We start from the raw sequence: 15,066 nt of genomic DNA, 5'->3' as shown, positions 1-15,066 counted from the left end.
CCTTTTACAGCGTAATAAACAGTACCACGAGACGGTACTGTCTAATATCTTTTATCTGAGAAGCACATGAAGGATTTCAACCGGTGACTGAAAAATTATAACCACTTCGTACCGCATAATAATACGTTTCTGTCTTGCAGTTGACTGCGGAGGAAGAAAATCAGATAAAAGCTCCCATAATCAAGAGATTTGAGGAGGAAGGGCATCCTTACTTTTCATCTGCAAGGTACGTCGACAAGCTTCATTTTACCCCTTCTTTTTTTCTTTATTTTTCCCCTAGTGCTTATTTTTAACGTACACAATGTTTTATTTATTCAGGTTATGGGACGACGGTGTTATCGATCCAGCGGACACACGCGCGGTCCTGGGCCTGAGTTTAAGCGCAGCTCTGAATGCACCCATAGAAGATCCGAAGTTTGGCGTGTTTAGAATGTAACTGGCCATGCCACAGAACTGGGAGGGAAAAGCGCCGTTATGTGGCGAAGCTCGTATCGTATTCTACACTATTTTGTGGTGAGGGATGAAGAAAGAATGGGATGAATTCAGAGCCCATCCACACGTATCCGTTTTCGTTTGAAAGCGCAACTTTTTTCTTCACAGATTGGCCTTCCGTCCACACGTATCTGGTGAAAGCGCTCACCGAAAACACAACTTTTCAAAAACGCTCTTCAGAGTGGGAATTTTTGAAAACGGAACTTTCTGAGAGCGATGACGTCACGTGGTCGAATTCAACGGCCATCATTTTTGCTTTTCAGTGATGGTTTTCTTTGAATAATGTGGACGGCAGACAAAAACGACAAAAAAACCTGTTGCGTTTTCAACGGAAACGGACACGCGCGGACAGGCAAATAGAATTCAAACTCGCCTCGTGTGGACACAGAAATTCTTTAAAACAGAAAAAAAAAAACTTGGTGTGGATGAGACCTCAAAAGAATCGAAACGTACTTTTCTCGACGTATCTAGTCAACATTTTTACCTCGGGTGCGGGAGTTGAGACAGGGACACTGAAAATAGTGCTTAATAACTTTTATGTAAATCACATTTAAGGATTTTCTGCAAAAGTCGGCGAAAGCTGCCTTGTGCAGCAGCACAACAAGCAAACAATAAAATACAATACAATAACTTTATTTAAAGAGGGAGGCATAATAAGTACCCGCTACAGTTTTCTATCTTACAGTCCTCAAAATAATAAAAAATATATATACAACATGCACGACATTGAGGTCAATACGCTATAAAAACAATGGTACAATGTTTAAGATTGTTTTTTTTTTTTTTTCAGTAGCTTTTATTTCAAAAAGCACCATTCTATGTTCAACTTGGTTTTTTCTTCTAGTTTCGCGCACGGTGATCTGGTCTCATGGGAAATACTTGCTAAAGGACCTGTGGAAATTAATATTAATTGCGGCCGTCGCGCTGAACAAAAAAATGGCGGTTTTTACCTTGACAGGTGTAACTGGTGTATAAGACAAAAACTAACTTAATTCCAACGATTCTACGATTGAAAAAATGTTAAACTGTTTGGGTTGTAAGTATTTTTTGGTGACGTGCTCTTACATGTAATTTTACAGGTGCTTTACATCGATTAAGTAATTTGAAATGAATTATGCAGATACACGAATGACTGAGCCTGCGGTTTTCTGCAGTTGTTAGTTAGCAACATGAGGTTCCCTTGACGTAATGCAAACGTCACAGTATTGCGGGTTGTTATAGCTTCTCGCCAGTCTGTAGGTGTTCTCTTACCATTTCCGCAATATTTGGCGGGAATTGGTGACGTTTAAGACCTTACGCACGGTTCACGCACGTCCACGAGACGAGGAGAGAGTCTGGGAACTGGGTTACATACCGTAAGCTTAGTCCCGGAGCGGGATAAATAATGAACTAAACATGATTTTACTAAGCGTTAAAAGCACGCTGAGACCATTCCTGTAACTTTCTTGAATTTAAATGTAATCAGAATAAATAGCTAAAAAAAAAAATACCCAAAACAAAAACATTACCAATGGTTGTGGAACCCTGAGACAAATAAATGGATTTTCTGAAAACTAATCTGGCCGTTAAAGTGTGACTCAACCAACGAAAAACTTCCATAAAGTGCATATGATTTGGAATGCTGTCTTATAACCAAACTATTACCCAAATCGCTATTCAAAACGAAAATCAAAATTGTACTATTTAACATCCTAGAATCTTAGACTTGTATGACGATTTTGAATCTCTAGTAACAAAAGTCAAATCACGACTGACATAGTTGTATATTACCGTTTTGTCATTCCTTTCCTTCCTAAGCTCAAAAAAGTTCTTCATCATTTTGGTCCCCCCAAAAACCTTTCCTTATTCTTATATCTTTGATATTATAGCTCAGTCTGCCTTCTTACTTAGCAGTTAAAGTCATTCTTTCTTTTTCTCGTCCTGGCCCGCCTAGATTAGCTTTGCTACCTGCGGCGCCAAGAAATTGTACATGTAAATTTATACAAACACCTAATAAAGTTGAAAGTTAATCACGGCAAAAGCAAAGAGCTCACGGCAAGAACAAAAAGCTAAGAGTGATGGAAAAGCATTACACAGATATAAATACCTACCGCTTAATGCTATGTTACATAACCGTGCGAGTCCACGGGTGTTAAGTAACGGCCACGATCCTGAGTGTTTTGGTTTTTTGCTTCTGGTGAGATTTGCCGTTACAAATGTGGGCACCATGTAAAAACTATAATAACTATTTTTATGGCTTCTACTTTGTCCAATGATACATGAGTGCGTTTCTTGAACGCCCAAACGTCCGTTTCCCCTTCTTTGAGGTTTTGGGAAAGGTGCCAAAGTAAATTAAGTTATAGATAAAACAAGCTTCAGCTGTTAGGTGTTATCGTTTGACTCTGGTATATTCATCGTCCCAGAAACCACAAAAATGCTATAAAATGGGCCAATCTTTTCTTTCTGTTTCCGAAAACGGGTGCACAGTAATGCTAAGAAATTTTATTATACTGAATAATATCTATTTGTTCTCTTCTGTTTTGTGAGCTCTTCGTTCTTTTATAATATATCTATCAATTCGTTTTAAAAGTACAGCTCGAAGTGAGTATTCTCAATTTGGGTTAGCAAAACATTTCCGTTTGCACACGCTATAAGTTTGTAAAACGTAATAAGAAAAACTCATACATTTGCACGTTCACACCTATACCCTATACATCTGCAGACTTAGTCTTGATCCGCCTTGGATAAAGCATTTCTCACTTTCATGCCAACAAAAGGGTCAAGACCTGACCCGCGAGCTTTGATTGGTGGAGATGATGACGATAACGCCGATCAATGCGATTGGTTTTGGACAAAATTAACAGCTGATCTACACGTGATTACTCGATAATCTGCACGTGATTACTCGGTTTCTCATTGGTCGCTTGTCTATAACAAATCTGAAAAGTTTGCCAAGTTCGCGTCGGAATGGAAGTGAGATTCGTCACGATTGCTACTGTACCGCAGTTTTTCCCCTCGTCGCTTCTCTACTCAACGATTTTGTTCTAAAATTCTTGGACCAGCATATATACTAGAGTCAAAAGATAACACCTAACTGCTAACATGACTTGGAGGGAGACTTCGTGTGTAACTCGCCCAGTCAGGCATAAACTTAAAAACTACAATTCCACTTTAATCAGCCGTTGTAGAACCCACGGTAGAACTTGAGATGACTGCAGGAACACGGGATCTAAAAAAGGAAGATAAAAATGTTCTCCTGTGATGGTACTATAACATTTTGCTCTTAGCGTTACAGAACGTTGGGTTATCTGTTTTAAAAAACAGAGCTCTGAGGACAAGAATGAATAACCTTGTTCGCGGACCGGCGTAGTCTGCGTAGCAACCGTTTCAGTGGAAGAGTGTGCGTTTCGAACGCGCGGAAATTCGGACGAGACGCGACGGAAGCCAGTTTTCGGGGGCGCACTCGCGTGGTTCGCTCTCGTGGTTCACTCGCGTGGTTCACTCGCGTAGTTCACTCGCTTTACTACGCCAAAGGAAAACAGGGGAATGTTCATAGTCTACGGTAAGTCAGACGTGACAATTCAAGTGCATTAACATTGTCAGCTTTTCCATAGTTAGGTACTTGCAAATGTAGGTTCGCTTGCTAAGAGCTAAGATGTGATTCAGTCAGACTTCACAAATTGATAAAAGGCGTAACAAGAAAACTGCGCACAAACCTTCGGTTTAAGAACTTTACTCTGGTGAGCCCATCCTTGGTCATCTTTCGTTTCCAGAGGATTTCTGCAATCAGCACCAGGAATGCCACCACCATCCCCACCCCCAAGACGAGATACACACCGAGCATGCTCATCACACTAATGCGCTTACGAGATAACGCTGAAATGAAAAAAATAAATAAATAAACAACAATAATAATAATCCGTAAATTGTGTCCCACATATTCTTTTTGATTACCTCTGTCAGCTTTATTGGGAAACAACACAAAGAAAAGAAACATATATAAAAGTGGTAAAAAAAACTATTTACAAAGATGTAAAACCGTTCACAAGGATACAAAAATACCTACTAATTAAAAAGAGTACAAAGAAAGGAGAATTAATTCCTGTCAAAGGAAGAGTCCCTAACCGAGGACCAGGTACAAGAATAATCTACATAAAAGATTGAGCATAATAATAAATAGAGGGAAGGTGATAAAAAAAACGTTACACCCAAAGCTGAAAATGAGAACGAAGTTTTCGGCCACATTCCTGTCCTTTAAATTTGGTGGGGGTGCTGCGGATAAAATCCATATTTGTTTTTATTTCTATTTAAAGGGACATTTCAGTTAACAAGAAGATTATATTTAAAGACTTTCAAAGCAGTGTTATTACAAAACGTACTTGTGTCCTGTTCTTTGGGACATTCGTTGACAGAATCCCACCATTTCCGCTTCAGATTGTCGAGGAAATCATTCTCGTGTAGACGAAGAATAGCCAGAGTAAAGTTCACGGTGTGTGGATCGTTTGCTGGTAAAACCAGTGCGAGCCCCTTTGCCCTGCTTAGACCTGGAACTGCAAAGTAAAATATTGGTGTACTTGGTCTGGCTGAGCAACACAAGCGTAACAATTAACAAAAGCGAATTAACCGTGTAAACTGTTGTGAAACTAAGGGCGCGTTTTTTTATTCACAATTCTGGAATGTGAATGGACAGAATGTAAAATGCGCGCGTTTTTCTATTCCGCATTCTTATTCCGGAATGGACAGAATGCCATTCCATCCATTCTGCTCCCAGGGGCAGAATGAACAGAATGTTGCGAATGAAATCCAAGATGGCGGACGGCGAGATGAGCGCTGCGGATTCAAATACGTCTCTACAAGGGAAAAAATCAGGTTACACTTTTGGACAAAACGAAACATTGCTTCTAATTTCATTTTACTAAAAGTACAAGGAAAATTGCTGCGATAACGGCTGCAATGGCAGCCTCTTCGTCGGCAGCCATATTTGTTACGCAATGTTTACTCGGCCAGGACCGACGGGGGTTTTTTATGCATACAATCCGAATTATTCTAGCATTCCGTACCAACCATTCTTATTCCAGAATTGTGGATAAAAAAAACGCGCCCTAATTAATTCCCTGTCACATTGACCAACACAAGAACACCTTGCTGTCCTCTTTCCGTTGCCGTTCCGTTGCGCCAGCGCAATAAACAGCTTTTTCAATTATGGTTGTCAGATTTTAAGATGACTCCCTTGAAATAAATGTGGTAGTAAAAATTTTCGCAAATTACACAGTATGTACTTTTCAAAAAATGAAATAAAAATAAGTTGCTGCTTTCGAAAGAGATTCATTCAAGTTACCCAATAAAGTTCATACGTGTTATCAATATCACTATTTTATGCCCGCAAGTGATGGGTAACCTCCTATATCTGGCGATGTGTCATTAATTTTCTGTCGTTAATTGTTTCTAATAAGAACGCGCGATACAATTCAATGGAATCACCTTAAAGCGTCAATCTTACGCGACAAGATTATTTTTTTATATTTTATCTTATGGAACTATCTTTCTTATTAATATATTTTTCCATTGCAAGGCAGATCCGGTTCAATACCAAATAGCTGTATAAGAAGTCAGTACTTCATGTAAGCCTACGTATAATGTCCGTATAAGACACCTAAAAACGCTGAGATACGCTGACGTATTTGTACATACTTGTCGTGAGGTCACATGGCCGTTGGTTCACAATGTGTTGATTGACGGGCCCATCGTTAATGAACACAAAATTTTGTTTTTCTCGAACCCATTGTACCCCTTGCGTTGTGTTTTTAACGAATGACTGATCAGCTTTCATCCTCTGCCAAATCTTCTTGTGTGGTTCATATTGAGTATTTTTGAAAGACTCTTGTGTACTTGACGATCCAATGACGCCCACACGATAAGGGGTCTGTACGATGTCTTCGAGATTCTTTATTGGACTTGCGGCATTTTTAACTGTAAGAAACGCGGCTAAGTTGGCTGTGTACGTCGAAACCCAGATGAGAATGCAAAACCAGTAGCAACCAGTAAGGATACGACCTGCAGAGAAACAAGAGATAGCCTCTTTTTAAAACAATTTCAACTCTGGAAAGTACCTCATCGTGTTACCAGTAGGCTAGTAGTACAGGCAGTAAAACGAATGCAACAAGCGCGCGCTCGCTCGCGAAAATTGTCTCCCACGAGAAGACGCGACACGAGAGGCAATTATCGCGCGCGTGTGTTTCGCTTGCTTCACTTTCCCTAAGGAAAATCAAGGGAATTAAATTCTCGTAGTCTATGATACCAGTAGTGGTAGGTAAAGACGGCTAAAACTCTCACCTTGGCTTTATTGGGTTTTCTTGTGTTACGAAGAATTGAAACGATTTGTGTATTTAGTTTAACTTATTGACTTCGCTACGAACGGAAATTACGATCACTATAGTATATCTGCATTAAATGACTAGGATTGGCAGAAATTAAAGGTGAACATGAGATGGAAAGGAACAGAAATTTCGTCCAATTTATTCCTTAATCCTAAGATGAAAACTATAACTAATGCCTTTATGTATGAAAGCACGTAAAAATGCATATTGATACTGATATCCATAAAAATAATTCCTTGCAATGATTTCTGATTAAAACCAGAGCTATCAGTACCTCTCAAGTGAGGCGTTCATAAGGATCGTCGCAAAGCCTGACTTTCTACACAAGTCGGCCGTCTTCTTGAAAGATGGAATAGATCGAAGGAGAAGCTTCAAAATGGCGACCGAATAGAAAGGATTCAGAAATCGAAAACGAACCATACAGGTTTTCATGTTTTCCGTGAAGAAATAACATTTTACAGGTATAACACTTTCGTACTGACGAGAGCCAACTAGCTCGAAACAGCTGTCCAAGTTTGCATTTTTGATTTTCGGTTTGGTCATGTTCCTGTCGTGTTACGTTTTCTACGCAGTATCAGCCTTGCTTTCTTTACTTCTATTTTCGTTCTTACCTGACAAGCTTCTGGGTGTGTTATCACCTCCTTGTTGCAGCATACAAGCCAAAGCAAACCACACACTGTTGCAAAAGCTGAACTCTTCAGCCGTCCCTTTTCCGTTCTCGTCTTTGTATCCGTAAGGACTGAAGTAATTTATCACAAACACAGAAACAGAGATGATCACAAGAGTGGCCAGAGTGCAAAACCAAACCTGGGTCTCAAACGGATTCATAAATTGTAGTAAATCAACGTCTTTCTTGGATGATTGTTTCTTCATAAGAACATCCTCCGTGTAATACATGTACGGCACGCTGAAGTCTACCACTTTTTGACGACTTTCAGTTATGGCAATCGCGCTACTTGCCATGTCAGCGTCCTAGAGAAAGGAGTAAGAAGGAAAATCTTTTAATCTATCGTGTTGAAGTGGGCTAAATATTGTGCTCATGGGCTCTTGTTCTGCTACACAATCACTCGTTTGTTATCTCGTGAAATACTTTATTCAGTGAGAATGATGTATTGTTCAAAGTGACATAGGCATACTCGGGAAAAGGAATCCGAGTGCTCCTATCAACGAATCAAACCTAAGACCTTCCCATTACTAGTTTGGATGCTCTACCACCGAGCTAGAGGAGACTCGTGGGAACTAAGGCCATTAAACTAGGTTCATGGGACAAACATCCTGCATACTGCTAGGGTTGGAACGGCAATGTGTGACATATGCGTTAAAGGTAATAGTTTCTTACAATGATTCAGGAAATTGATAACACGTGACGTGATTACATAATGCATGACGTCAAGCATGATTGACCTTTGACGGCACTGCCTCCTTTTGCTACTGCGCATACGTTCTGCGCATCTCAGGGTGGTCTGAGAAACTCGGGTTTATCAAGGACCATGCCTCCAAACGGTTATATTTTTGTTAAATTATGACTATACAGAAGAAAGCTTCAATTTGGAAAAAAAGATACATAACTCCTTGAGTATTTAAGGCTTTTTAAAATTATTTTTGCTGAATTTACCTCTCAGAATGCGTACGTGGCTAGCTCAAATTTCTTTTTGGATTTCAGTAGCCCTTCCTAAAATAGGCTTTTCTGTTGTAGTCATAAACTGCATAAACTTCTAAAAATACCTCTGTATTACAAGGCACCGTCTCCTTAATCTATTGTGTTATAGAGAGCTAAATGCTGTGCTCACTACTCTGACCAGTCACAACAGACGCAAACAGCGCAATGAACCAATCAGAATTCAGAGCAATCACATGAAACCATAGATAAGCGCGGGAAAACGCGTGCGAGGAAGTCACGATTTGTTTAGATTTGGCTTCCCATTGAGTGACAAAATGACGCCACTTTTCCGACCAATCACAGAACGCAGTGAACAAAAACCAAAGCAAAGGAGAAAATAATTTCGACACTCGATTGAAAACCCGCCCTATTAGTACATAGTATTAGCATTACTTTAATATTAGAATCGTACTTTTTAAGTCGTAGCACAACCCCACAAGCTACTGTTTCAAAACCTATCGCGTGTAAATGAAAGTTATGGCATGGTACGTATCTTAATCCTGTTTGACAGACTACATTACTGAGTGAAAGGACCGTTTACGAACCCCGTTCAAGATTTCTTGGATCATTCCATCCCAACTTCCATTTTCCGTTATACTACCGTACTTTCCATCCGGGGACTTGTAGAATTCGTATTTAAATCTGAGCATTCTTGCCAACTCTTCGAACAGATCCACGCAGTATCCTTCAAATGTAACGGCGCCATCGTTGTCTTTCTTGACCATAATAAATGGTGCATCCTGTCAATTTGCACAGCAAAAACTTTAAATAGATAATAAAAAACAGAGAGAAAACTCAGTACAAATTTTAACATTAAATTTCGATTTTGAATAACTTGTATTCTCGGCCGGGATACCTTGTTTTGAGAACGCACTATTTCCTATGGAAAGTCTGAGAAATAAGGACACACAAGAAGAGAAAATAGAGGTAATGATAGGCACGTGATGATGACAGCGATGATGACAATGATGATGATGACAATGATGGAGGTGATAATGACCACAGCAATGGCGATGATGCTGGGGCAAAATATTACTTAATGCTGATCGATAATGTCGCTGATGATGATGATGATGATGATATGCTGCTGCAAGTAATAATGATGATGACTTCCGTTGAAGATCTGGATTATGATGTCTGTGAGGATGACATCGCAATGATGGAGGTAAAACGTACCTTCAGCTCAGAGCACGAGTACGAAATTGAGAACGAGTGCAACTTTCAAATTTTAAATCAGTCACAACCCCAGAACTCTCGCTCCTTCCCGTTGTTTACCAGGAGATAAGAAGAGTGACACTAGAAACAAGATTGGTGAGACAAGCGGTTATCTAAACCACGCAAATTAGATTTGTAAAGTCGTACTTGCAGTTAAATCGAAAGGGCCCTATTGATGACGACGAAAACAACGATGATGATTTTGATGGTGCAAAAGATGACTTGATGATAATAACGATGATAATGACGCTGATGAAATACTGCTGCTGCGGATGATGATAATGATAATGATGATGACGATGACTGACCATAATTATGCTGACTGTATAGATGGTCTCAGTACAACAAAAAGCACTGCGAAGATAAAAGGAATTATGCGTCAAAACTAAACCCGTCTATCCAGTACCTTTCTGTTTTTAATTTTGAAATGTGTTGTCCGCTGCTTCCTTTAGCGCCCCAAAAGGTCCCAGGACTTATTATTCATTCCACTTCTCAGTAAAACGAATTTTCGAAGAGCAAAGTTTGTTGACCCTCAAATTCGCCTGTAAAAATTTAAATATGACCTTTTTTTTACCTCAACAACTACAACCCTGAATTTCCTTTTCTCCAGCTCTCCTTCTTCCTCAGATGAGTTGTGGAATGTATTGGGCGACAAGGTCTTAAATAACATTGTCCGCTTAGTAGAGTTCCATGTACCTATCTGAAATGAAATACAAAGCAAAAATTAAGTTACACTATTAAAGCTAGAGACCGTGTCGAGACGCCCTCAAACTAAAGGTTTTACTGTTCGAGCAGAACACTCGGCATAAACTTAAACAGATGTAAGTAGATATAACGAGTTCGTATCACTGAAGTAACATAAAGCCGATTATGGACAATGCAAGCGTTTCATAACTTGTAATTCCGTATACTGATACCTCATAAAAGTATACTGTTAATAATTTAGTTGATACTTGCACAACACAAAAGGAAGAAATATCAACCAACTATACTACTTACGCTTTCAAAGGAATTGTTGCGAAGATTTAAAATTTCCAGCTCGATTCCTGTTCGCTTTCCATTCTCGTCAAACTGGATAGGCCCAGTCAAACCAGTTATATTAACCTGTTGACGTAAAGAGGCGACTAGTAAGCAAAGAACTCTTAGTCACTTGATTATGATAAATGGAAAAAAAAAACGATTATGTAGAAATGAGGACCAAACACGGTAAATGTACCCCTTGAGTAGAAACGAGGAAGATCAGTAGTCTAGTTGAAAATCGCTTGTTCATTGTGTTATTACTTCATATTTCTCCTTTTCAACTAGTTGCATAAGCGGGTATTTGTATCACCGTTACCCAGCCTGTGATAGACTAGGGGGAGGGGAGGGGGTGGAGTAGCAATACTCCCAATTCCTTTACAGAAACGGGTATAAGCTCTTGCGGTTTGGGCCACCTTGGCTTGAACGTGCTATTACATTTGTTCTCGTCCTATGTTTGGAATGTCGTGGAACGTCTTAAGATAGTTCAGTGTTTAAATCATTACCTTCATCATGCAATTAAACATCATGTCTCTCTCAGCTTGATGGCTATTGGACCCGTTTAGCCGTAAGCATGGTTCTGTGTTCAATGCGCGGTTGATAACTTGGACTGCGTCATATGCAGTACCAATAATATCCTGAGGAAAGATTTTGATTTAATCAAGTGTCTGAATACATTTGAATACAAATGTTAAATGCAAGAGAGAAGTCGCCTCCCACCAATGTGGCCCGGGTTCGATTCCCGGACTTGGCGTCATATGTTGGTCGAGTTTGTTGTTGATTCTCGTACAGCATTAAAATGACAATGAAATTCAAGCCTCATTTTTGTTTATCTAGCAATGCTGACTCTTGCTAGCTAAATATTTCTGTTTCAACTGAAATTTTAAAGCCAAAAAAATCTTGTTAGTGATGTTTATAAGATAGGTGGTGTCTTCGATAACCCTCTACCCGAGACAAGGTGGGTCCTCCTCAAGTACACTTGTTATGACCAGTTGCCTTATTCATAGCCGGAAAAATCTCTTGTGGTCGGTGAATGTGATCATCAACTAGGATTAAAGTTTACCTCGTCGTCGTATTTGACCAATCCTTGCATCGCAGTTTCCACGGAGGGACTGTCAGGAATTGAGGTGCGGGTGAATGGAAACTTAAACGCCAAAACGACATTGTTTGGTAGACTGGTCAAGCTTAAGGATACCTAATAGAAAAACTGCCTGTTAGAAAATCTTTCTTTGACCCTACTAACTACTCCTTTCAATACTATCTATTCAAGTAAAGGAGCTGTTTCACGAAGCATTTTTTGTTCAGTGAGGAACGCAATGCTGATCGACGAAAGTATTGCAAAGTTTCGAGAACATCGCAACTCGCAACGCAATTTTTCTTTGCTAATAATAAGCGTTACTCAATTAGTTTTGTCCGAAACTTGTCTTGCAATTAATTAACACTTTCTGTTGCAAGTTGTAGAAAAATTTCCTCGCGTAACAACGCTTTACAGTATCTGCAATTTGTCTTGGCCACTTGCGTAACAATAAACTTCCTGAAAGTTTAGTCAGTGATACAGTCATACTCGGGAAAACGAAACCGAGTTCTCCCGACATGAGTCGAACCTATGCACATGACCTCCCGAGTACTGGTTCGGATGCTCTACCACTAAGGCACGGGAGACTCGTGGGAGCTAAGACCATTAAACTACGTTCATGGGACTAAAATCCCTGCATACTGCTAGGATTGGAATGTCAATGTGCGGCATATGCGCAATGAAATAAATGAGATGGTATGAGTATCACGGAATAGCCGTGAAACACTAAACTATTTTGCACTGAATAAATCTTGCAACATGAGAGTACTTGTTTGGACTGAAGGAAGTATACCTGCCCTTGAAGTATCCATTTGCTGTGAATTTCCAAGTCACAAGGTACCTACCAAAACATAAAAGAAAGCCTGAAAGTAAGGACTTAGCCCTGTCTCGTTGATGCTCTGTTTTTACAAGAACAAATGAGTAAATAATAATACCTGTTGGAGCATTAGTTCAGTGGTTTCCTTTTCTGTATAAAGTAGAATAACTTCTGGTTTAAAGTTCTTTATTTCTTCCATTGCTTTCAAAGTTGCTTGTCTTCTGTCCTCTATCTTCTTGTGCTTTGAAAGCCGCACTAAATCCATGACGAGCTGGGAATGTTTGAAAGTTGTGTAAAAATAACCAGCATCCAGCATTCGACCGTCTATCACACCATAACAAAAAACAAAGATTACAGTGGCGAAGTTATATAAAGCTCACGTTTATTAAAATATTATTACCTTATTATTGGATAATGCAGTTCAGAATTTAAATTGCTTAGCGGCTTAACGAGAAATAGCGGCCATTAAATCGTCTTCTGTTGCAAAATAAAATCAACAAGGTCTTTCAATTTTGTTTTTCTTTTTTAGATTTTTATTAGCCTTAGACACACAACAAGTCTTTCAATATTTCTTGGTTGTTTGCTATAAAAGAGAAAAAATAAAACTAAAATCTAGTTACCATCAAAGATTAATGAAATCTTCTTCCAGTTAAATCTGTTTACTAAGTCATACGTAGCGTACGCGAAGTGTGTGTAGTCTGCTGACATATCCACTGTTTTCTCGCAATGCGCCAAAGGCATACCGTTTTTATGGATACGGACGAGGGGGATACCAGTTACAGTAGAGATTGCGCATGCGGGAGTCGTGGAACGGCTTCCTCCAACTAGTGCTGTTATATTTTGCTGGGGAAATGCTGGGAAGATAATAATTTATGACAAATTAAAACTAACTTTGTTTTCAACTAATATTTGTCAGGATGCTCGGAGTTTAGTTGATCAGACATAAGGCAAAACGTTTTATTAGTAGACATAATGTATTATCTAGCAGTGAAAAGGGCCACGCAAACGTTTGCGCGCTCACAAAATACTTTTTGTGGAAGAAAACTGTTTCTGGAGAAAATTGAGAGACATACTCCCATTCAGAAAATAATTTTCATTGTAGTTGCAAACACAGAAATATTGCGGTGAGAAAATGAATTGAAACAATGTTCCTATCAATGTGGTCCGGGACTTTAAATGATTGAAATTCAGTCAACTTTCGGACGCGTCAAATCGACGTGAGTTCCCTTTTTCAGAATGACAAACATTTATAGGCCCTGGGTACGTGCACCTGTTACAAGTTTTCACCGCTTTGCGCACACTTGCCATTCCTTAAGACCATTGCCTTTATTTTGACAAAGTTTGTACATGTAATTAGCATGCGTGATAATTATTAAAGATCTTAGCCTTCATTGTTCAGTGGTCTTCGCTAGTTTGGTACCCAGACTCGCGCGGTATAAAGGACGTGTGAAAAGGGACGCCATGTTTTCTGGGCGGTCTTTCAGTGTGTGAAGTTTCATCTTATCATGTTTCCAGTTCTGGAAGTTCGAGCGTGTTCCGTAAGTACACTTATCATGCCTGTCAGTTACTAGTGTTTTTGCATGGTAATACAACCTGTATTTTCCTTTTGTATCTACCTTGTAAAGTAAAACAACGTGAATCTTTACAGTGTTTTGGTGACAAAGGCTGTGATTACAGGTTCAGTGATCAGTGGTACGAGTTTGGTGTTTGAACTTTTCCTGTCGCACCCTGTGGTTGTCAACTGTGGTGAATGCTTGGTGAATATTTGCCGGCTACAAATCAGAATTTAACATCCTTGTCGTATAAAAGTGCTGCGGACGATTATTTACTCTTCAAAAACTCATTAAGAATTCGTAAGCCCATTGACCTATCACATGGTCGATAATAAACATCACGTGCAGTGGTTTTAAAACCCGATAAACAGTACGCGGTGTTTGTTTTCTCGTATGCTAATTTCCAACGTTCACAAGAGCATCATTGTTATGAACTCTCTTGACACACGCTTTTCCAGGAATGTTTTTGAAGTCGTTCAAAAATCTCGCAGCACGTGTTCCATCGGGTCTAAAACCACGAGGCGCAGCCGAGTGGTTTTAGACAAAGGCTGTGATTATAGGTTCAGTGATCAGTGGTACAAGTTTGGAGTTTAAACTTTTCCTGTCTCACCCTGTGGTTGTTAACTGTGGTAAATGCTTGGTGAATATTTGGCAGCTACAAATCAGAAGTTAACATCCTTGTCGTAAATAAGTACTACGGACGATTTATTTACTCACACTAGAGCGGATTTCAATTGAATGTCTAAAGTAATTTCACGTTGGCATTGGTTTTGCTTTACTTCGCTCTGTGATTGGCCAGCAAATTACGCGCCACGTTCTCAACCAATCAGCAGCAAAACCAAAACTAATCGTGCCTTGCTCGCACGCGTTTTCCCGTGCAT

The 15,066-nt window shown here is 39.5% G+C and overlaps 2 protein-coding genes across 2 annotated transcripts in view; one reads left to right on the top strand and one right to left on the bottom strand.

Annotated features, from left to right (window-relative positions):
- LOC146455708 (methylcrotonoyl-CoA carboxylase beta chain, mitochondrial-like) overlaps positions 1-2,049 on the top strand; it is a 29,498-nt gene extending 27,449 nt beyond the window's left edge. The window contains exons 15-16 of the mRNA XM_085093922.1: positions 141-226; positions 319-2,049. Coding sequence (XP_084950048.1) covers positions 141-226; positions 319-436 — 204 coding nt within the window. The 3' untranslated portion in view covers positions 437-2,049. The remainder of the gene's footprint in view (positions 1-140; positions 227-318) is intronic.
- Positions 2,050-2,887: 838 nt separating this feature from the next.
- Positions 2,888-13,580, bottom strand: LOC146455707 (glutamate receptor 4-like). The gene is made up of 13 exons (XM_085093911.1): positions 13,253-13,580; positions 12,751-12,956; positions 12,609-12,656; positions 11,804-11,935; positions 11,247-11,378; positions 10,723-10,827; positions 10,298-10,423; positions 9,054-9,248; positions 7,460-7,820; positions 6,163-6,525; positions 4,851-5,021; positions 4,188-4,347; positions 2,888-3,700 (listed from the first exon to the last, which is right to left on the bottom strand). The coding sequence occupies exons 1-13, from the start codon at positions 13,371-13,373 to the stop codon at positions 3,643-3,645; spliced, it is 2,178 nt and encodes a 725-aa protein (XP_084950037.1). The 5' UTR covers positions 13,374-13,580; the 3' UTR covers positions 2,888-3,642.
- Between the last annotated feature and the right edge of the window lie 1,486 nt (positions 13,581-15,066).

This window comes from Pavona decussata, unplaced genomic scaffold (assembly GCF_977016875.1).
Source record: "Pavona decussata unplaced genomic scaffold, jaPavDecu1.1 SCAFFOLD_270, whole genome shotgun sequence".
Lineage (NCBI taxonomy): Eukaryota > Metazoa > Cnidaria > Anthozoa > Scleractinia > Agariciidae > Pavona > Pavona decussata.
The sequence above is the reverse complement of the archived record's forward strand: the minus strand, read 5'-3'. Positions and strand labels throughout refer to the sequence as shown.

Excerpts from the sequence above, each read along its gene's own strand:
- LOC146455707 (XM_085093911.1), bottom strand. The coding sequence starts at position 13,373 with ATGCCTTTGGCGCATTGCGAGAAAACAGTGGATATGTCAGCAGACTAC. Across the intron at positions 12,957-13,252 it reads GATTTCATTAATCTTTGATG|ACGGTCGAATGCTGGATGCT; the intron begins GTAACTAGATTT and ends ATGGTGTGATAG. Across the intron at positions 11,936-12,608 it reads AATGGATACTTCAAGGGCAG|GTATCCTTAAGCTTGACCAG; the intron begins GTATACTTCCTT and ends TTTTTCTATTAG.